Consider the following 22,908-nt stretch of genomic DNA (forward strand, 5'->3'; position numbering starts at 1 on the left):
ATAAAAATCTCAAGCTTTTTGATGTTGTCAGAGAAGAGGCAATAAACGTTTTTTTATGTGATAAAGTGGGCCAAAATAGTAACGACCCACTGGGCACAGACGTCAATTCAATGTCTATTCCACGTTGGTTCAACGTAATTTTATTGAAATTACATGGAAACAACGATGATTCAACCAGTGTGTGCCAAGTGGGGAGGCTGGGGAGAAGTTTTCCTTCAATGTTTTTAGTCAACATCCTGCATGTTTTAGGCTGTGTTGCTAATATCATTTATGTCTGTCTGTCTGTCCATCTGTCTGTTTTTTTCTCTGTCTGTATTGAGTATGTTGCTAAAACAATGGTCACATTCGAGGCGAGCATTTCAGAATATGACCTCACGTTGCTCACCTGCTCTGGGGAATGTTTGTTGGTCAACAGATGTCGCCCTTCGTGAAAGCATTCAGCTTCAAGTCCAGTGGTTCTCTCCGCATTCAAATTAAGCCCAACATAATATTGTCCTTTAACTTAGTTGACATATTCACTTCAAATAAGAAGTATATTATTTAACATCTGAATGTGTAGGCTATATATAATCAATTCCCATTTCATATTTTCTCTCCATGCCATTAGGCATGTCTCATTAACAGCCCACACAATACATTTGAATATGCACCAAGTGCCTGTCCATGCATGAAAGAGAGCTCTCAGTTCTGCTGTCTTTAAAGGCCATTCGCAGCTGTTTTAGTTGTATGGATTTGATGCAGCGCCTCAGCATCTGTTTTTTTTCAGAGGCAGAACGACGAATGTGACCTGAATGCAGGGCATGACTTAATAATGGAATGAGAAGCAAAAACTCATTTAAAACAGTCTGTTGAAGAATCTGAGGCTCTGAATCGCGCTTTCACAGCGTTAGTCATCACAGCCGAAACCCCTTCTATCTGCTGAACTGATTGCAGCTTTTTCAATCGATCTTTTATCTTCTTTTTTTTAGGGATAGGCCTATGTCCACTGTAATACGCAATTTTAAAACGGGACGCGTGATGCATTTTTCTGTTTTATTTAATTATTAAATTGAAACGTGAAACCGTCTGGTGATGGGGAAGAGCATGAAGTGATTGTCATTTGTCGGCGTTTGGGGGTAGTGTGGTGACCGAGCATTGGTGTCGGGGTAGGCTACATCATAGTGCTCCAATCTTAAATATCATTTTTGTGGTGGAGCCCTTCGCAATCCGCATATTTCTCTCCGTCTCTGGTAAGTGGGGGAGGCGGAGAGAGACAGGGTAGTTGGAAAAGGCGGTTTATTACCCGTGGAACAAAACACTGTTTCGTTAGGGGCATGAATCGTATGCATTTTTTGCAAGTGGACTATAAAACGAATTGTTCACTGCAGCATTTGGCGTATTTTCTCTGCGGCGAATGATACAGAAAACCATCAGTGCTGAGCACGGCGCCCACCCGACCACTGCAATTTTTGGGCAAAGATAGACTGGCGTCGTCTTGCGGATAGGCTACTATGGCAGCATAGGAGCATCTTCTGATGGGGAGAATCCATGAATCCCTTGCATTTTAGAATGTATTTTTAGCAGAATGCAGTGATGGGATTTTAAACCCAGCATCATTACGCGGTTTCCGGTTCCTAGCTGGTATTTCCACATTGCAAAATTATTGGAAAAAGCAGCGGATCCCGATGGCATGGACACTTACGCAAGGTCTGCCGCGCTGCCGTGCTACTGGAGCTTATTTGCTGTCTCTTCCTTCAACCCAGCTCCACCGCCATCGCCCCGCAGCCCAGAGAGCCCTGCCACAACGCGATCAGCGACCACCGAGCCAAAGCAGGCGGCATGAGGCTTGATTCAGTACATTTATCCATGCTGGTCATCGGGGTCTCCTTCGCCTGCTACTCCCCGAGTTTGAATTCCCTGCAGGACCAGGCTTACAAATCCGCTGTGGTGATCGAGGGCAAGGTGCAGTCTGCGCCTCTGAACGTCTCAGCGGAGCCGTACCGTGTGAGTGTCAAAGTGCTGGACGTGTGGCCGCGGAACAGCGGGGGTCTGGGACGGGAGCAGCTCGTCACCGTGGGGGAATTCGGATCGGAGGCTCCGTGCACCACAGTGATAAAGAATCACAAGTACATTTTTTTCATGGACCCAACCGAGGAGCCCTTGGTTTTCAAGGCATCGTATGCTCCCGTAGATACTAGTGGGAAGAATCTAAAAAAAGATGTTGGGAAGATATTGTGTGAAAACTGCGGTAAGTTTATTCTTTAATCTTGCCACTGAAGTCGAACCTGGCAAAGCACATCAAATGATTATGACTGTACTTCCTTCAGTTGCAACTAGCCATACGTTCTTCCCCTGTCCATAAGTCTAGCTACATGTGGAATAGTGATTTAATGTTTGAGAGTGAGTAACAGATGGGTGAGGGTGCCCATGGACATCTCTGCTGCAATATTCGAATATAGAAACATTTAGGCTAGAGGTATCAATAGGCTTCATGATGCCATTGACACACACACGCGCGCGCGCGCACGCACACACACGCGCGCGCGCGCGCGCACGCACACACACACACACACACACACACACACACACACACACACACACACACACACACACACACACACACACACACACACACACACACACACACACACACACACACACACACACACACACACACACACACACACACACACACACACACACACACAGGCACTTTACATGTAAGATTCCAGAAACGCAAGGCGTGGATCATTTGGTTGATTAAAACAATTAATTACCCACCGTGCAGCAGACGTTGCATTAATGCGAGTGTCGATGCAGTAGGCCTACGCGCACACACATAAACACGCATACACACATGCACGCACACACGTGGATATTGATTCTCGTGGAAATCTGTCCTTCATGCAAAAAAATAATAATTCTAACCTGATTTGCAAATGCATAAGTACGGTCACGTTTCTTAAAGTGGCAGTAGTAGTCTACATGTCAATTCAATATGTTTCATATTTCCATGAAAATCTATGATGAGGCAGCCTGGGGGATCTCTAAAGCCTGCCGGTTGCTGCTTTGCGCTTGTGTTCTGGGCCTTCAGAGCAACGGTGCCGGCAGTGGATCCCTTTCAACACAAGTTAGGACGCATCGAACCTGTAGCCTACTTTCCCATCCCCATCAACGTCATACTATGCTGCTCTCTGCGTATTAAGGAAGTAAACTGCTATGGTCAGGGGGTGAAATTGATTTACGCACAAGCATATAGGGTGAGGGCCCTGGCCCTCACCCTATATGTTCAGATCCTGAAAGTAAAGAAGAAATAGAAGGATACTAGGCTCAGCCATAGAGAGAAATAGGTCAATTGGATGTACCCATGGTCGATCTTTCTTACCACGTTTTGAGCAGCATTATTGTTGCCTATGCTTTATGTGTAAGACGACAACGTGCAACCAGAATCAAACTAAGACCAGGGTCTCCCGACTTCCTTGACCTCGAGGAAATGGCTGTATTTCCCCTCATTGCAGTTATCTCATTCCTCTGTGTGGTCAGTCTGTCCATGCTCTCATAGAATGTATCAGTTACAAGCACGAATTTTGACACTGACGGGCAAAATGGCAACTTAAACCCCTGTCCATGGTGCTGATTCTTTGGCGCAGTAACTGACCAGAGTTGCCGAAGGCCTAAATGGGCTGAGCCTGACAACTCTTCATGTGATGACACAAATCACAAAGGATCTTAATATCACAGGAGGTTGGTGGCACCTTAATTGGGGAGGACAGGCTCGTGGTAATGGCTGGAGCGGAATTAGTGGAATGGTTTCAAATACATCAAACACATAGTTTCCATGTGGTTGATGCCATTCCATTTGCTCCATTCCAGCCATTATTATGAGCCGTCCTCCCCTCAGCAGCCTCCACTGCTTCACATTACCACCTGGAATGGAGCTACACCTGACAATTTATTGGTCCATAGTTTTATACTCTTACTCATGTGACTTGCAGGGTGGTTTCAATTCTAAATGCAATTCACCAGTTTACAGCTCCTGGATATTAGCAACATTGGATATTAAGCTCCAGTTAAACTTAAGACAGGAGAACATGGTAATCATATGAAGATTTCTGAATATAGAGCTTTATGTTTATGTAGATTATGTATTTCCCCCCCATTAAAACTATAGCTGGATGCATGAGGAGGACATTTTAAGTTGATTGTCTTGAGTAAAAGTTGTGACACTCCAGGTTCAGCATTTAGCAGCATCTCTCTGTTCCAGCTTGAATGAGGCACAATTTGTTCCTTACTTGATTTGTGATGGGTGGACTATGTTACTAACAAGGATGGGCTGCAGTTTCTACCAAAGGTACTGAGGGATGCTATTTATGAACATTGCTCACATACATTTCCTCTTGGGTTGGCAGTTTGGTTTTAAATAAGACAAGGGAGTTTATACAGTACCAAACTGTAGTTCAGAAGATATTAAGAGGCCCATTGTACTCTATTTATTTGATGTGATTTGTCTTAGAACTGTTCTGAGATCTGATTGGAGGCCCCAGTTGAACGGGCTGTTGTAGCACTGGTTGCCTTTGTGCCTCTCTGGATTGACAGGCAGTCAGACAGAAGGACAGCACGGGCACACTGACTGACTGGGATTTAAAATATGTCATGTCTGCCTTTTAGCTCACATTTTGGGATAAGAATAGTATTTTTTGCCCGTCCCTTATGGCTCAGCCTAGATTGAAAGACTGTAGTTGAAGGTAGTGTGGCGGGGGCCCCTAGCTTTTTGTCTACCCATAGACTCCATGGAGGAGACCTACATATTAGCACCCTCTAGCCTATGTATTTGTCTGTGTGTGTGTGTGTGTGTGTGTGTGTGTGTGTGTGTGTGTGTGTGTGTGTGTGTGTGTGTGTGTGTGTCTGTGTCGTGCGTGTCCTGTCTCTATTTGGGATTTTGCTCTGTACTTATCCTTGGTGTATTAATGTTTGTTGTCTTTTTGCATAGCATGCATTTCATATCCAGACAAACATTGCATAAATAAGTACCAGCACATATGATATGAAGAAGAACACAACTGCAAAATAGTGTTGGTATGACACTGGAGGGAAGCATCTACTCCCACTGCTGACAGGTCACAGCTGCAGTGAGGTGGGAGGCATGGATTTGCCCATGGCTCTGTACAGCAGTGAACCGAGAGAGCACTCTGGTACAGAGCACAGCTATATGGCACAACACATGAATAACATCTGTTGATGGGGCCAGGGCTTTGCTCCCTCTACATGAGGAGTATGTCTGATGGTCATACACCTCAACAGGCAGGCGCACAGGGAACCAATATGAAATAATGGACTTTGGTCAGGAACAGGTAGGCTTTATGGATTGGTATGACTGCAATGGGAATCTGAGGTTAAGAGGTAGGATTTAGTGTTGTCAGGATATAGTGTGTAGACCACTAGGGTCAATAGAATAGAAAGAGATGTTGATAGGTTGGGATGAGGCCCTCTGTTGGTAGAGACTGGTACCTGGCTGCTGTGTGGGAGGCCTGCAGGCAGCAGCTTCATCAGGTGCATCTCTCTCCGTCCAACTTCCTTACTGCTGGATAGACGGGAGTGTGGGATGTTGTTCCATCTCTTCAGCTCATACACAGAGTGCCTGTGCTCACATCTGTGCTGTTTTGGTATCTTACCACAAGCACTACAGGAGGATCTTATATTTACCTGTAGTGGACATTCAAATCAAATCAAAATCAAATCAAATGTATATATAAATGACATCAGGAAGATATTGTGTTGCTCTTATACTTATGTAGTAACAATGTATACTTATTCTAGTAACAACAATGTCTTAACATGTTTTTACATGTTATTATTAGAATGCATTTAAGTATTTGCGTTATTTGCAGTGTAATTGCATAGTAATGGAGTTGAATGGTTTTTAGACTTTTTGAGGTTTGTAGTTGTAAGACAGCAGGGGTTTGCGGATCTCAGAAAGGCCAGTGTGTGATGGACTGGGGGCTGAGGCCAGAGCGGCACATTGACTGACTTAGCAGTGGGATCCTCAGGAAGGAGTTGGTATTGATTCAGGTCACACATGATGATCAATGTTTGTGTAGGGTGTTGTGTGTGTTCCCTGGGTGATGTATTTATACACTGAGCCCCGCTGGCTCTTTCCTCTACTCTCCAGGGCTCTGTCACCAGCCAGATGTACGACTGCTAGACTACTAGCTATGGGAAAAGAGGGCAGGGCTATTTTCAATCGTCTCTCTCGCCTCTTCCTGGATCGCTTATGCAATTACACTTACTCACATTGACTGATAGACGTGGTGCTACACAAGCTATTACCAGTAATGGAATGAGTCAAAAAGAAACCACAGTCAGATAGTACCAACCAGACCCTCAAAGGAGTGTTTTGAACTTTGATTAAAGGCCTAGGGTAATTAAAGGTTCAAAGGCACAGTAAGAGCCCAGACGAACAGGGTTCATATGAAGACATGGAGGTTGTTTATGGTCGTGGACAGGAACATGTAGCTACAGGATTTGTTTTAGATAACGCCATTGATGTATTTTCTACCATTGGTGGAGGCTAAAGATGATATCTGTAATGATCATTGGTTTCTAGTGGAATATACACTGATTTCCCATCACCACAGCAGTCCTGTGAGTCCATGGTGAGATGGAGTGTGTGTCCAGGCCCAGTGGGATCAGAGAGCTTCTGAGGGTTTTGAGGGATAAGGAGTGATGCTAGGCCAAGCTTCCATAATACCTTGTCATTGACGAGTTGTAAATTCACTCCACAATGCTTCAGACAGCCCAGAAAGGCAATACTGTGGCTGAGTGAATTCTGATATGAGATATTTAGATTCATCCACTATCAGAGCTATGTAATTTCTAACTTGTTGCTTCCACTGCCAGGCTGCAACAAGTCTTTGTTGTAATTCTGTATCAAGTTTCAAGTTTTCACCGTCCAACGAAATGCTTACTTGCAAGAGTGTTTCACTCTTTGTTGTTTTGAATTGGATTTGACCGCTGTAGTTTTTAATTTAGGCCAAAAAGTTCATTTATTTGCCATGTTGTCTTGCAGTATTATTTCACAGCCTTGTTACAAACAGAATGGATGATTTGGAGTGGATTTTTAACAGAGGCTTCTTTCTTTTCACTTTGTCATACAGGCCCTTAATACGGAGTGAATGAAATGTTGTTGATCCCTTTGTATTTTCAAGTGTTGTGGTGGCAGCATCATGTTATGTGTATTCTTGTCACCGGCAGGGACTGGGGAGTTTGTTAGGATTAAATGAAATATGAAAGGAGCAAAGCCCAGGTAAAAAGTTAGAGGAAAATCCGCCTCAGTCTTCTGAAAACCTAACCCTGGGATAGGGTTACATTTTTCTGCGGGACAATTACACACATTTTTATGCAAAAGACAGATCAGAATGGCTTTCAAAGAGGTGTTGAGTGTTCCTGAGTGGTCTAGTCTCAGTCCTGACTTAAATCTGCATTTAAAATCAGAGACAAGGTTTAAATATCGTTGTCCATCAATGACCCCCAACAAATTTACTGAGCCTGAGAAATTTTGACAAAATATATGTATATACAGTGCATTCGGAAAGTATTCAGACCTGTTGACTTTTTCCACATTTTGTTACGTTACAGCCTTATGCTAAAATTGATTAAATTGTTTTTTCCCCCTCATCAATCTACACACAATACCCCATAATGACAAAGCAAAACCAGGTTTTTAGAAATGTTTGCAAAAAACGGAAATATCACATTTACATAAGTATTCAGACCCTTTACTCAGTACTTTGTTGAAGCACCTTTGGCAGCGATTACAGCCTTGAGTCTTCTTGAGTATGATGCTACAAGCTTGGCACACCTGTATTTTTCTCCCATTCTTCTCTGCAGATCCTCTCAAGCTCTGTAAGGTTGGATGGGGAGCATCGCTACACAGCTATTTTCAGGTCTCTCCAGAGATGTTCGATCGGGTTCAAGTCCGGGCTCTGGCTGGGCCACTCAAGGACATTCAGAGACTTGTCCTTGAGAAGCCACTCCTGCGTTAGCTTGGCTGTGTGCTTAGGGTCGTTGTCCTGTTGGAAGGTGAACCTTCGCCCCAGTCTCAGGTCCTGAGCACTCTGGAGCAGGTTTTCATCAAGGATCTCTGTACTTTGCTCCGTTCATCTTTCCCTCGATCCTGACTAGTCTCCCAGTCCCTGTCGCTGAAAAACTTCCCCACAGCATGATGCTGCCCCCACCATGCTTCACCGTAGGGATAGTGGCAGGTTTCCTCCACACGTGACGCTTGGCATTCATGTCAAAGAGTTCAATCTTGGTTTCATCAGACCAGAGAATCTTGTTTTTTATGGTCTGAGAGTCCTTTAGGTGCCTTTTGGCAAACTCCAAGCGGGCTGTCATGTGCCTTTTACTGAGGAGTGGCTTCCGTCTGGCCACTCTACCAAAAAGGCCTGATAGGTGGAGTGCTGCAGAGATGGTTGTCCTTCTGGAAGGTTCTCCCATCTCCACAGAGGAACTCTGGAGCTCTGTCAGAGTGACCACCGGGTTCTTGGTCACCTCCCAGACCAAGGCCCTTCTCCCCCAATTGCTCAGTTTGGCCGGGCGGCAAGCTCTAGGAAGAGTATTGGTAGTTCCAAACTTCTTCCATTTAAGAACAATGGAGGCCACTGTGTTCTTGGGGACCATCAATGCTGCAGAAAGGTTTTGGTACCCTTCCCCAGATCTGTACCTCGACACAATCCTGTCTCGGAGCTCTATGGACAATTCCTTCGATCCTCATGGCTTGGTTTTTGCTCTGACATGCACTGTCAACTGTGGGAACTTATATAGACAGGTGTGTGCCTTTCCAAATCATGTCCAATCAATTGAATTTTCCACAGGTGGAATCCAATCAAGTTGTAGAGACATCTCAAGGATGATCAATGGAAACAGGATGCACCTGAGCTCAATTTCGAGTCTCATACAGTGGGGGAAAAAAGTATTTAGTCAGCCACCAATTGTGCAAGTTCTCCCACTTAAAAAGATGAGAGAGGCCTGTAATTTTCATCATAGGTACACGTCAACTATGACAGACAAATTGAGATTTTTTTTCTCCAGAAAATCACATTGTAGGATTTTTAATGAATTTATTTGCAAATTATGGTGGAAAATAAGTATTGGTCACCTACAAACAAGCAAGATTTCTGGCTCTCACAGACCTGTAACTTCTTCTTTAAGAGGCTCCTCTGTCCTCCACTCGTTACCTGTATTAATGGCACCTGTTTGAACTTGTTATCAGTATAAAAGACACCTGTCCACAACCTCAAACAGTCACACTCCAAACTCCACTATGGCCAAGACCAAAGAGCTGTCAAAGGACACCAGAAACAAAATTGTAGACCTGCACCAGGCTGGGAAGACTGAATCTGCAATAGGTAAGCAGCTTGGTTTGAAGAAATCAACTGTGGAAGCAATTATTAGGAAATGGAAGACATACAAAACCACTGATAATCTCCCTCGATCTGGGGCTCCACGCAAGATCTCACCCCTTGGGGTCAAAATGATCACAAGAACGGTGAGCAAAAAATCCCAGAACCACACGGGGGGACCTAGTGAATGACCTGCAGAGAGCTGGGACCAAAGTAACAAAGCCTACCATCAGTAACACACTACGCCGCCAGGGACTCAAATCCTGCAGTGCCAGACGTGTCCCCCTGCTTAAGCCAGTACATGTCCAGGCCCGTCTGAAGTTTGCTAGAGTGCATTTGGATGATCCAGAAGAGGATTGGGAGAATGTCATATGGTCAGATGAAACCAAAATATAACTTTTTGGTAAAAACTCAACTCGTCGTGTTTGAAGGACAAAGAATGCTGAGTTGCATCCAAAGAACACCATACCTACTGTGAAGCATGGGGGTGGAAACATCATGCTTTGGGGCTGTTCTTCTGCAAAGGGACCAGGACGACTGATCCGTGTAAAGGAAAGAATGAATGGGGCCATGTATCGTGAGATTTTGAGTGAAAACCTCCTTCCATCAGCAAGGGCATTGAAGATGAAACGTGGCTGGGTCTTTCAGCATGACAATGATCCCAAACACACCGCCCGGGCAACGAAGGAGTGGCTTCGTAAGAAGCATTTCAAGGTCCTGGAGTGGCCTAGCCAGTCTCCAGATCTCAACCCCATAGAAAATCTTTGGAGGGAGTTGAAAGTCCGTGTTGCCCAGCGACAGCCCCAAAACATCACTGCTCTAGAGGAGATCTGCATGGAGGAATGGGCCAAAATACCAGCAACAGTGTGGGAAAACCTTGTGAAGACTTACAGAAAACGTTTGACCTGTGTCATTGCCAACAAAGGGTATATAACAAAGTATTGAGAAACTTTTGTTTTGACCAAATACTTATTTTCCACCATAATTTGCAAATAAATTCATAAAAAATCCTACAATGTGATTTTCAGGATATTTTTTTCTCATTTTGTCTGTCATAGTTGACGTGTACCTATGATGAAAATTACAGGCCTCTCTCATCTTTTTAAGTGGGAGAACTTGCACAATTGGTGGCTGACTAAATACTTTTTTCCCCCACTGTAGCAAAGGGTCTGAATACTTATGTAAATACGGTATTTTTTTAAATTATTTTTTTTCGCTTTGTCATTATGGGGTATTGTGTGTAGATTAATGAGGGTGAAAAAATTAGTTAATCAATTTTAGAATAAGTCTGTAACGTAACAAAATGTGGAACACTTTCCGAATGCACTGTATCTTGCCCTAAGATTTAGTACAATTTTCACAGCTGTAGTTGATTTTAAGGCAGCAAAATGTGAAAAATTTTCAAGGCAGTGTAGACTTTCTATAGGCACTGTATGTACATGTAGAACATGCTAATGGCAACTGAGAATAGCAGGTCCATAGGGGACAATATTTAGCAGTTTAACAAACAGGAAAATACCTCATGGTTGTTGATGACAGCTGACATGTTTTACCTATGCTTTTCTGCTTAATGACTCAGTCATTCTTAGCAGACAAGAAAGCATTGCATTCACCACATAGAGGCAGTATATGATCAGGATTCTTGGCAGCCAGGGGGAAACAGACCAAAAAGTAGTTTGAGTCATGCTGGAATGTCAGTGAAGCTGTTTTCTGTTTTCTTCCCTGCCCCACTTATTTGAATACTAGTCTACACAAAAGACAAACTGCGCCCTAGAGCCAACCTGAAGTTCATATGCAATCCAGCTGTGGCCACAGGACTTACCTCACTGGCTGTTGGCTGTTTGTACGCTTACACAATCGCACATTTATTACTTTTAGAATCAGACTATTCCATATTCTCATTACTTTGTGGATATACTGTATATTGTTCATGGAAGGCAACACAGAGAGAGGATTTTACCAAGGGTTGTGTGTGTGTGAGAAGGTGTCAATTATTAGGCCTGTGTACGTGTGTGGTTTTGGCTAAACCTTCAGTCACCCAACTCCAGCTGTGCATTAGAACAGCTGTCAATCATTTTGATCCCTCAACAGCCTTGAAGTGATATTACTGTAGCCCTGGCATGTTTACCTGTTAGTTTCCCTTCGTTTTGTGTTTGCTGCATCCAGCAGCCTGAAATGATTGGCCAGTGTCCAGCAGTAGCTTGAGGCTGATTGGTCAGTGTCCTGTGATTGTGTGATGCTTATTGGCCAGGCTGCTGGGACTAATTGGCCAGTCTCCTGCTGCTTTTAGAAGGCAACTGAAGTTTACCCTGCCTCTTTAATTATTCAGTAATTCTCCGCTATCTAGCCAGTGAAATATTGAATTAAATATCTAAATCAACATAACTAAGCACAGCATGAAACTAGCCGGTGCCCCCGCACATTGACTCTGCACCGGTACCCCCCTGTATATAGCCTCCCTACTGTTATTTTATTTGACTTCTGCTCTTTTTTTCTCAACACTTTTTTGTTGTTGTTTTATTTTACTATTTTTTATAAAAAAATAAATGCATTGTTGGTTAAGGGCTGTAAGTAAGCATTTCACTGTAATGTCTACACCCGTTGTATTCGGCGCATGTGGCCAATAACATTTGATTTGATTTGATTTGATGAAAGGTCTCACAATATTTTCCTTTAGAGTCAGAGGTGACTCTGTATTTACTCCTACTGTATGTGCTGCTATAGCACCTATTAATAATAGTTGACATAGTAGTCACTTTATGTGATAGTGACTTAGTGCAGCCATTTCAGAATATTGATTCATTTATGTATGGTATATTTAAGTTAGTGTTATTGATTAAGGTAAGTGGATGAGAGAGAGCATGTTTCTGTGATTAATTGCCGTTGTGTGTGTGTGTGTACGTTCGTGCGCATGCATGCATGCATGTGTGCAGGTGTGTGTGTATTTGTTGGGGGCCGGAGGTTTGAGTATGAAGGTAGCTGAGATAATTGATTTACCCCAGCCAGTGTGCTTTCTGCCCGGAAGCTGCTCATCAACAATTCATCAGTAACTCTGTGTGCCCGGCCACCAGCCTGCCCGCCTGCCTCCCCACTGCAGTAGACCTCATCCCCACAGATGCCAGTCAGGTGTCAGGCAGATTCACAGGGAGCATCATGCTGCTAGAGGACAGCACAGTAGGTGACCTTTCATAACAGACTCACTCACTGCCTTCCCCCTTCTCTCCCCTCTCTCTCTCTCTCTCTCTCTCTCTCTCTCTCTCTCTCTCTCTCTCTCTCTCTCTCTCTCTCTCTCTCTCTCTCTCTCTCTCTCTCTCTCTCTCTCTCTCTCTCTCTCTCTCTCTCTCTCTCTCTCCTCTCGCTCTCCTCTCTCCCCTCTCTCTCTATCTCTCCTCTCTCTTCCAGCCTCTGATGTTATTTCTGCTGCCTGGGTGGCTTTCTGCTTTCTGCTGTATTCTCCTGGTCAAACGGCTTCAAGGCAGTTCATTACTCTCTTTCTCTTTCTCTCATGATGGCTTATCAAAACCAGAACCGTATTTAAAATCTTTGAGCTCTTTCGCTCATGCTGCAATCACAGAACATTGTTTTTGCAAAACAGATTAAATGTCTCCTTTAATAATGCATTTTTTATTTTGAGTCGGTTTTGTTTTCCAGAAGTAATAATACAGCTATATCCTCTCTCAATTTGAGAAATGCATCAAGGAGGTTGTAAGCATAGCCTGAATGTCCTGTAAGGTGAGTTTATATATTATACACACCGTGAAGCGCCCAGCAGGAGTGCATATTATATTTGTGTCAGATGTCTTGGCATCTCATGCTAATCATGTGGCCTACTAATTGGGAATATCAGTCTTGACAAAATCAGACATGCAGAAAAAAAACAGACTTCCTTGTGACAGTTCAACTGTAGACAGACATGGAACCAGATGTTGCATTCATTGAAACCAGTTATGAAACTTATATTTCTATATGTGGTAATCCTATGCAAGTAACACAGATCCCTTTTCAGGACATCCCCACTCAATATTGGGTAATGATCTCAATCTAATAGGTAGGAAAACACCTAGGGTCATTCATCCACAAGATGTGTGTGCATGCACTCAGATATACAGTATGTGCTAATCCTTTGATATATGCATCTGTGTCAAGGTGCTTACTTGAACTTGTTTGTTCACATTTGTGTGGTTATTTATGCATTAATATAACCATGCAGACATGAAAGCAAGTGTGTGCATGTGTGTGTGTGTGTGTCTGAGTGTGTCCTCATGACTTGTAATGATAGATGTTCAGAGGAAGCAGACAGTGTCCAGGACAGGAACTTTACTCCAACAAAACGACAGGAACAAAGGACCATGGGAAGGGCAACAGTGTTTGTGTGCAGCGTGCGGAGGAGAGAGGCTGCCGGCACTCCTGCTGGGCGCTTCACGGTGTGTTTAAGGAACATGTCCGGCCATGCTCACCCCACACACGCTACATAGCCTGAGAGAGGGTTTGTTTCCTCAGGTATGCTGTAGGTGTGCATTGACATGAAAAGGCTTGAAAAAGAATGAATGACTGTTGTTAGAAGTGGTGGGAGGTGGACTAAGACTAAACTGTTTCCTCTTTGCAGCAGTGAAGGGGATGCTTTCCAGTTGGAGGCGCAGCTCTTGTTCTTTATGGAGGCAAAAAGCAAACAATTGAAACATATGTTCTATGCAGAATAGGGGAATTGTGATATCCACCATATTGATGCTATTGGATGTATCTAAACCTGTCATGGATCAAAGAGTAGGTGTTAATTGCTCATATATTTACTGTTGTGTTTATTGGCAGTAATTGTCAACATTCGTGACTTGACAGCACTTTGCCTGTTTTGCATCATCATATCTCTCCGTAGATATCTGCCAAAACAATGGCATGCAGACAGAGACAGACTTGCATGCGCATATCAACAGCTAGCTTTGAGTTTTCCTAATCAGGACTCCAGAACAAATCCCATTCAGGGCAAGCATTCCTGAACAACAGGTATAGACGTTACCGTGAAATGCTTCCTTACAGCCCTTAACCAACAGTGCATTTATTTTTAAATAAAAAAGTAAAATAAAACAACAACAACAAAAAGTATTGAGAAAAAAAGAGCAGAAGTAAAATAAAATAACAGTAGGGAGGCTATATACAGGGGGGTACCGTTGCAGAGTCAATGTGTGGGGGCACCGGCTAGTTGAGGTTGTTGAGGTAATATGTACATGTGGATAGAGTTAAAGTGACTATGCATGAATAATTAACAGAGTAGCAGCAGCGTAAAAAGATGGGGTGGGGGTGGGGGGGCAGTGCAAATAGTCCGGGTAGCCATGATTAGCTGTTCAGGAGTCTTATGGCTTGGGGGTAGAAGCTGTTGAGAAGCCTTTTGGACCTAGACTTGGTGCTCCGGTACCGCTTGCCGTGCGGTAGCAGAGAGAACAGTCTATGACTAGGGTGGCTGGAGTCTTTGACAATTTTGAGGGCCTTCCTCTGACACCGCCTGGTATAGAGGTCCTGGATGGCAGGAAGCTTGGCCCCAGTGATGTACTGGGTCGTACACACTACCCTCTGTAGTGCCTTGCGGTCGGAGGCCGAGAAGTTGCCATACCAGTAGGTGATGCAACCAGTCAGGATGCTCTTGATGGTGCAGCTGTATAACTTTTTGAGGATCTGAGGACCCATGCCAAATCTTTTCAGTCTCCTGAGGAATATTAGGCTTTGTCGTGCCCTCTTCACAACTGTCTTGGTGTGTTTGGACCATGATAGTTCGTTGGTGATGTGGACACCAAGGAACTTGAAGCTCTCAACCTGTTCCACTACAGCCCCGTCGATGAGAGTGGGGGCATGCTCAGTCCTCTTTTTTTCCTGTAGTCCACAATCATCTCCTTTGTCTTGGTCACGTTGAGGTGAGAGGTTGTTATCCTGGCCAAGTCTCTGACCTCCTCCCTATAGGCTGTCTCATCGTTGTGGGTGATGAGGCCTACCACTGTTGTGTCGTCGGCAAACTTAATGATGGTGTTGGAGTCATGCCTGGCCATGCAGTCATGAATGAACAGGGAGTACAGGAGGGGACTGAGCACACACCCCTGAGGGGCCCCTGTGTTGAGGGTCAGCGTGGCAGTTGTGTTGTTACCTACCCTTACCACCTGGGGGCGGCCTGTCAGGAAGTCCAGGATCCAGTTGCAGAGGGAGGTGTTTAGTCCCAGGATCCTTAGTTTAGTGATGAGCTTTGAGGGCACTATGGTGTTGAACGCTGAGCTGTAGTCAATGAATAGCATTCTCACGTAGGTGTTCCTCTTGTCCAGGTGGGAAAGGGCAGTGTGGAGTGCAATAGAGATTGCATCATCTGTGGATCTGTTGGGGCGGTATGCAAATTGGAGTGGGTCTAGGGTTTCTGGGATAATGGTGTTGATGTGAGCCATGACCAGCCTTTCAAAGCACTTCATGGCTACAGACGTCAGTGCTACGGGTTGGTAGTCATTTAGGCAGGTTATCTTAGTGTTCTTGGGCACGGGGACTATGGTGGTCTGCTTGAAACATGTTGGTATTACAGACTCAGTCAGGGACATGTTGAAAATGTCAGTGAAGACACTTGCCAGTTGGTCAGCACATGCTCGGAGTACACGTCCTGGTAATCCGTCTGGCCCTGCGGCCTTGTTGTTGACCTGCTTAAAAGTCTTACTCACATCGGCTACGGAGAGCGTGATCACATAGTCATCCAGAACAGCTGATGCTCTCATGCATGCTTCAGTGTTGCTTGCCTCGTAGCGAGCATAGAAGTGGTTTAGCTCGTCTGGTAGGCTTGTGTCACTGGGCAGCTCGCGGCTGTGCTTCCCTTTGGAGCCTTTGTGGATCCCCTGTACAAACTAACTCTGACTTGGTTACTATAAGTCTCTGTAAGGGATATCATTCTACCATTAAAAGCAATACAACCACACAGCCACCTATAGAATGGGGTGTTATTGCTCTTTAAGCTCTCCAATGCTGATAGGTGAATCGGTCAGTGTGTCAGATTGGGGACCAGCTAGAACACAGCAGCGCACCACACACAGACACACACACACAGCAGCTCTGCTCTCTATCTTTCAACAACAAGCCGAGAAGGGACCAGACGGAAAGAGGGCCTGTTTGTGAAGGAAGATAAACACGCTCCTGCAGCCAGTCCAGTCCACTTTGAAAGGTCAAATACAGTACGTCTTTGTCAGTGAGACTTAGTGTGTTTTTCAGGGGAGTATATCATTTATACCTATATTATACATATTATATCTGTATCATTTCACATCTCTTTATTCTCTCCCTCCACCGTGGCTCCACTTCATTATTTAGCTGCTGTAATCTGGAGTGGACTGGACTGGCTGCAGGAGCGTGTTTATCTTCCTTCACAAACAGGCCCTCTTTCCGTCTGGTTTCTTCTCTGCTTGTTGTTGAAAGATAGAGAGCAGAGCTGCTGTGTGTGTGTGTCTGTGTGTGGTGCGCTGCTGTGTTCTAGCTGGTCCCCAATCTGACACACTGACCCATTCACCTATCAGCATTGGAGAGCCTAGAGAGCAATAACACCCCATTCTATAGGTGGCTGTGTGGTTGTATTGCTTTTAATGGCAGAATGATATCCCTTACAGAGACTTATAGTAACCTAGTCAGAGTTAGTTTGTACAGGGGATCCACAGAGTGAACCCTGTCTGTTTCCCTTTCCTCTTGATTGCATCTGTATTTGCCACACATGGGATGTGTGCTTTCGCTGCTCATTGTCTAAGCATGTTTCTTCTCACCACCTCAAAGGCCCCCACTGACAGTAAACGAGCCTCGTATCACGTACAGTGCATTCGGAAAGTATTCAGACCTGTTGACTTTTTCCACATTTTGTTACATTACAGCCTTTTTCTAAAATTGATTAAATTGTTTTCTTTCCTCAGCAATCTACACACAATACCCCATAATGACAAAGCAAAAACAGGTTTGTAGTAATTTTTGTAAATGTATAAAAAAGAACGGAAATATCACATTTACATACACTACCGTTCAAACGTTTGAGGTCACTTAGAAATGTCCTTGTTTTCAAAAGAAAAGCAATTTTTTGTCCATTAAAACATCAAATTGATCAAATATACAGTGTAGACATTGTTAATGTTGTAAATGGCTATTGTAGCTGGAAATGGCTGATTTTTTTATGGAATATCTACATAGGCATTCAGAGGCCCATTATCAGCAACCATCAGTCCTGTGTTCCAATGGCACGTTGTGTTTTCTAATCCAAGTTTATCATTTTAGAAGGCTAATTGATCATCTTAATCTTTTCTTTTTATTGGCAGGTCTGAGATATGGCTTTTTCTTTGCAACTCTGCCTAGAAGGTCAGCATCCCGGAGTCGCCTCTTCACTGTTGACGTTGAGACTGGTGTTTTGCGGGGACTATTTAATGAAGCTGCCAGTTGAGGACTTGTGAGGCTCCTGGTTCTCAAACTCTAATGTATTTGTCCTCTTGCTCAGTTGTGCACCGGGGCCTCCCACTCCTCTTTCTATTCTGGTTAGAGCCAGTTTGCGCTGTTCTGTGAAGGGAGTAGTGCACAGCGTTGTACGAGATCTTCAGTTTCTTGGCAATTTATGCTGTGCTAACATAAATGTAAAAGGGTTTTGTAATGATCAATTAGCCTTTTAAAATGGTAAACTTGGATTAGCAAACACAACGTGCCATTCAAACACAGGACTGATGGTTGCTGCCTTTATACGCCTATGTAGATATTCCATAAAAGATCAGCCGTTTCCAGCTACAATAGCCATTTACAACATTAACAATGTCTACACTGTATTTCTGATCATTTTGATGTTATTTACTGGACAAAAAAATGGCTTTTCTTTCAAAAACAAGGACATTTCTAAGTGACCCCAAACTTTTGAACGGCAGTGTAAGTATTCAGACCCTTTACTCAGTACTTTGTTGAAGCACCTTTGGCAGCGATTACAGCCTCGAGCCTTCTTGAGTATGACGCTACAAGCTTGGCACACCTGTATTTGGAGAGTTTCTCCCATTCTTCTCTGCAGATCCTTTCAAGCGCTGTCAGGTTGGATGGGGAGCGTCGCTGCACCATAGGGATGGTGCCAGGTTTCCTCCGGACGTGACGCTTGGCGTTCAGGTCAAAGAGTTCAATTTTGGTTTCATCAGACCAGAGGAACTCTGGAGCTCTGTCAGAGTGACCATCGGGTTCTTGGTCACCTCCCTGACCAAGGCCCTTCTCCCCTGATTGCTCAGTTTGGCCGGGCAGCCAGCTCTAGGAAGAGTCTTGGTGGTTCCAAACTTCTTCCATTTAAGATTCATGGAGGCCTCTGGGTTCTTGGTGACCTTCAATGCTGCAGAACATCTTTGGTACCCTTCCCCAGATCTGTGCCTTGACACAATCCTGTCTCGGAGCTCTATGGACAATTCCTTTGATCATCATGGCTTGGTTTTTGCTCTGACATGCACTGTCAATTGTGGGACCTTATATAGACAGGTGTGTGCCTTTCCAAATCATGTCCAATCAATTGAATTTTCCACAGGTGGACTCCAATCAAGTTGTATAAACATCTCAAGGATGATCAATGGAAACAGGATGCACCTGAGCTCAATTTCGAGTCTCATAGCAAAGGGTCTGAATACTTATGTAAATACGGTATTTCTGTTTTTTTTGTGTATAATTTAGCTAACATTCTGAAAACTTGTTTTTGTTTTGTCATTAATGGGGTATTGTGTGTAGATTGATAAGGAAAAAATGTATTTAATCCATTTTAGAATAAGGCTGTAACGTAACAACATGTGGAAAAAGTAAAGGGGTCTGAATACTTTCCGAATGCACTGTATACCACGTCATAGTGACTGTTGCCGTATTTAACACTGGTTTCTGGTTGTATTCCTGCTGGTATATTGTAAGAAAATGTACTTTTTCTCCACTACTATACTGAACCGAGCTGAAATATTGCTAGCTAGGGAACAGGTGGGTACATTGTTTTAGATACAGTAACAGTTTTTCTCTAAGGCTCCCAATAACTAACCCAATGCTGACTCACTCGCTTGTTGGCAGGGTCAGAGATTCTGCCTGCATGGGCAATCCAGCTATGAATGAACAGAGGGAAAGTAGTGTGCCGTTTCCGTGCTGCTTTGCCACCATGCTGCTGGTTTGGATGGCGTGTCCATGGCTCTGTGGATTGGTCCCTCAGTGTAGCTGGTTGTGAGTCACTGGCTCCCCTGGTATGGGGGCATGGTGCTGTGCTATTGTTGGAGCATGGGGAGAGTGTTGTGTGTCGGAGCTGTCTGCCTGTCGCTGTGAGATGGCCCAGTCGCAGCCCCGGCTTCCTGTCAGCCCTGTCTGTCATATCCCAGAGCAGAGCGGGGCCGGGGTGTCCTGACACCCTCATCAGCGGCCACACTCCTGCCCCCGGGCCTCTTATCACCCCCTGCTCACTGTATCTAAGGCCCCTTCACGCTAAGCCAAAGTCTCCAGACCATGCTCCTTGACCACACAGGAAAGGTCTGCATTGTTGAAAAATAAACAAAGAGATAAGCGAGAGACTGTCGATAAGGCAAAGCTGGGCTCAGAGAGGCAAAAGCAGAAATGCAAATGATTTGAGTGAGGAGGAGTGGAGAGAGAGGGAGTGAGGCTTTCTGCAGCTTCCTCACTGTGACATGTTTGTGCTGTTCTCAGAGCACATTCTGGAGATAAAGGACGAGCTGAGAGCGCGTGAGGAATTTGATTTGATGTGAAGAATGCGAAGCGAAGAGCGGACGTCTGTGTGTGGTTTTGGAGCGAGGTGGGTGGGGGGGGACTGATAAGAACTAGACCTGTTCCCATGTTTCTCAACTTGACACTGTTGTCAGTTTAAATACCTCCTAGTTTTATAGCTCCTTGGCTGTGATACAAAGACATGTAAATGAAATCTGGACTGAATTTATGTTATTAACATGACTAATGTAATGGCGAACTCTCCAGCCAGAAAAATAGAATACATTATGCACTACAGCTGTACTTTTACTGTATATCAAATATGTCCAGTTTGTCCAAGGAATTTGAGACTTTGTGAGTTTACTTTTATTTACATGGATGGACCTCCTGTGCATCTATGTATTGACGTATGTGCAGTTGAAGTCGGAAGTTTACATACACTTAGGTTGGAGTCATTAAAACTCATTTTTCAACCACTCCACAAATTTTTTGTTAACAAACTATTGTTTTGGCAAGTCGGTTAGGACATCTACTTTGTGCATGACACAAGTCATTTTTCCAATAATTGTTTACAGACAGATTATTTCACTTATAATTCACTGTATCACAATTCCAGTGGGTCAGAAGTTTACATACACTATGTTGACTGTGCCTTTAAACAGCTTGGAAAATTCCAGAAAACGATGTCATGGCTTTAGAAGCTTCTGATAGGCTAATTTACATCATTTTAGTCAATTGGAGGTGTACCTGTGGATGTATTTCAAGGCCCACCTTCAAACCCAGTGCCTCTTTGCTTGACATCATGGGAAAATCAAAATAAATCAGCTAAGACCTCAGAAAAAAATTGTAGACCTCCACAAGTCTGATTCATCCTTGGGAGCAATTTCCAAACGCCTGAATGTACCACGTTCATCTGTACAAACAATAGTACACAAGTATAAACACCATGGGACCACGCAGCCGTCATACCACTCAGGAAGGAGACGCGTTCTGTCTCCTAGAGATTAACGTACTTTGGTGCGAAAAGTGCAAATCAATCCCAGAACAACAGCAAATGACCTTGTGAAGATGCTGGAGGAAACAGGTAAAAAAGTATCTATATCCACAGTAAAACGAGTCCTATATCGACATAACCTGAAAGGCCGCTCAGCAAGGAAGAAGTCACTGCTCCAAAACCGCCATAAAAAAGCCAGACTATGGTTTGCAACTGCACATGGGGACAAAGATCATACTTTTTGGAGAAATGTCCTCTGGTCTGATTAAACAAAAATAGAACTGCTTGGCCATAATGACCATCGTTATGTTTGGAGGAAAAAGTGGGGAGCTTGCAAGCCGAAGAACACCATCCCAGCCGTGAAGCACAGGAGTGGCAGCATCATGCTGTGGGGGTGCTTTGCTGCAGGAGGGACTGGTGCACTTCACAAAATAGATGGCATCATGAGGAAGGAAAATTATGTGGATATTTTGAAGCAACATCTCAAGACATCAGTCAGAAAGTTAAAGCTTGGTCGCAAATGGTTCTTCCAAATGGACAATGACCCCAAGCATACTTCCAAAGTTGTGGCAAAATGGCTTAAGGACAACAAAGTCAAGGTATTGGAGTGGCCATCACAAAGCCCTGACCTCAATCCTATAGAAAATGTGTGGGCAGAACTGAAAAAGTGTGTGCGAGCAAGGAGGCCTACAAACCCGACTCAGTTACACCAGCTCTGTCAGGAGGAATGGGCCAAAATTCACCCAACTTATTGTGGGAAGCTTGTGGAAGGCTACCCGAAACTTTTGACCCAAGTTAAACAATTTAAAGGCAATGCTACCAAATACTAATTGTGTGTATGTAAACTTCTGACCCACTGGGAATGTGATGAAATAAATAAAAACTTAAATAAATAATTATTATTCTGACATTTCCCGTGTAGCTCAGTTGGTAGAGCATTGCGCTTGCAACGCCAGGGTTGTGGGTTCGATTCCCACGGGGGGCCAGTTTGAAAAATAAAAAATAAAAATAAAATGTATGCACTCACTAACTGTAAGTCGCTCTGGATAAGAGCGTCTGCTAAATGACTAAAATGTAAATGTAAATTTCACATTCTTAAAATAAAGTGGTGATCCTAACTGACTTAAAACAGGGAATTTTAACTAGGATTAAATGTCAGGAATTGTGAAAAACTGAGTTTAAATGTATTTGGCTAAGGTGTATGTAAACTTCCGACTTCAACTGTATATGTTTGTGTGTGTGTGTGTGTGTGTGTGTGTGTGTGTGTGAGTGTTAGGTTCTCTGCATTTGGCTGTAAGAGGATGTATACAGCCATGCAGGTCTGAGGGTACTTGGATAGAGTATGTGTTGCTCTCTAGTGAGAGCCCACATATGTGTTTGTGTGAAGGCCTTGGCCTATGTGGGTGTGTGTTTGTTAAACTGTGAGAGTATGTGGGAGAGTGTTTGTCTGTTTATCTTGGTGAGTGAGCGAGAGAGCAGAACATGGAGTAGATCCCCTCCTGCTTCTATCACAACAACAATCTGCCATGCCATGGTGACAGCGGGCTGTTATTGTCCTACTGTCGATTCGGTTGGCAGGGCTGCTTGACAATAGTGGGGGTGGGGGTACTAAGCTAACAAATGGAATTGTTTTAAGATTGCCATACCATGGATCATTTAGGTATTTGATTTAGAATTTTATGACCCCTTTAGGTATCAAAAAAATATTGATAAAATATTGAATTTGTCCTTTACTACTATAGCCCATAGAAACGCATTGAATAACATATTCATAAATGGCAAAAAAAGACAGTAAAAAATTAATCGTAAGGAGTAAGGTTTTGAAGTGTCTGTCCTGTAAGATAT

At 43.9% G+C, this 22,908-nt stretch overlaps 1 protein-coding gene across 1 annotated transcript in view; it reads left to right on the top strand.

The window, feature by feature from the left end:
* Positions 1-1,818: 1,818 nt before the first annotated feature.
* LOC311142722 (pro-neuregulin-2, membrane-bound isoform-like) overlaps positions 1,819-22,908 on the top strand; it is a gene marked incomplete at both ends in the record, with an annotated part of 129,942 nt that continues 108,852 nt past the window's right edge. The window contains one exon of the mRNA XM_084178380.1: positions 1,819-2,227. Within this exon, the coding sequence (XP_084034506.1) occupies positions 1,819-2,227 (409 nt within the window). The remainder of the gene's footprint in view (positions 2,228-22,908) is intronic.

Source organism: Coregonus lavaretus, assembly GCF_964263955.1.
Source record: "Coregonus lavaretus genome assembly, chromosome: 15".
NCBI lineage: Eukaryota > Metazoa > Chordata > Actinopteri > Salmoniformes > Salmonidae > Coregonus > Coregonus lavaretus.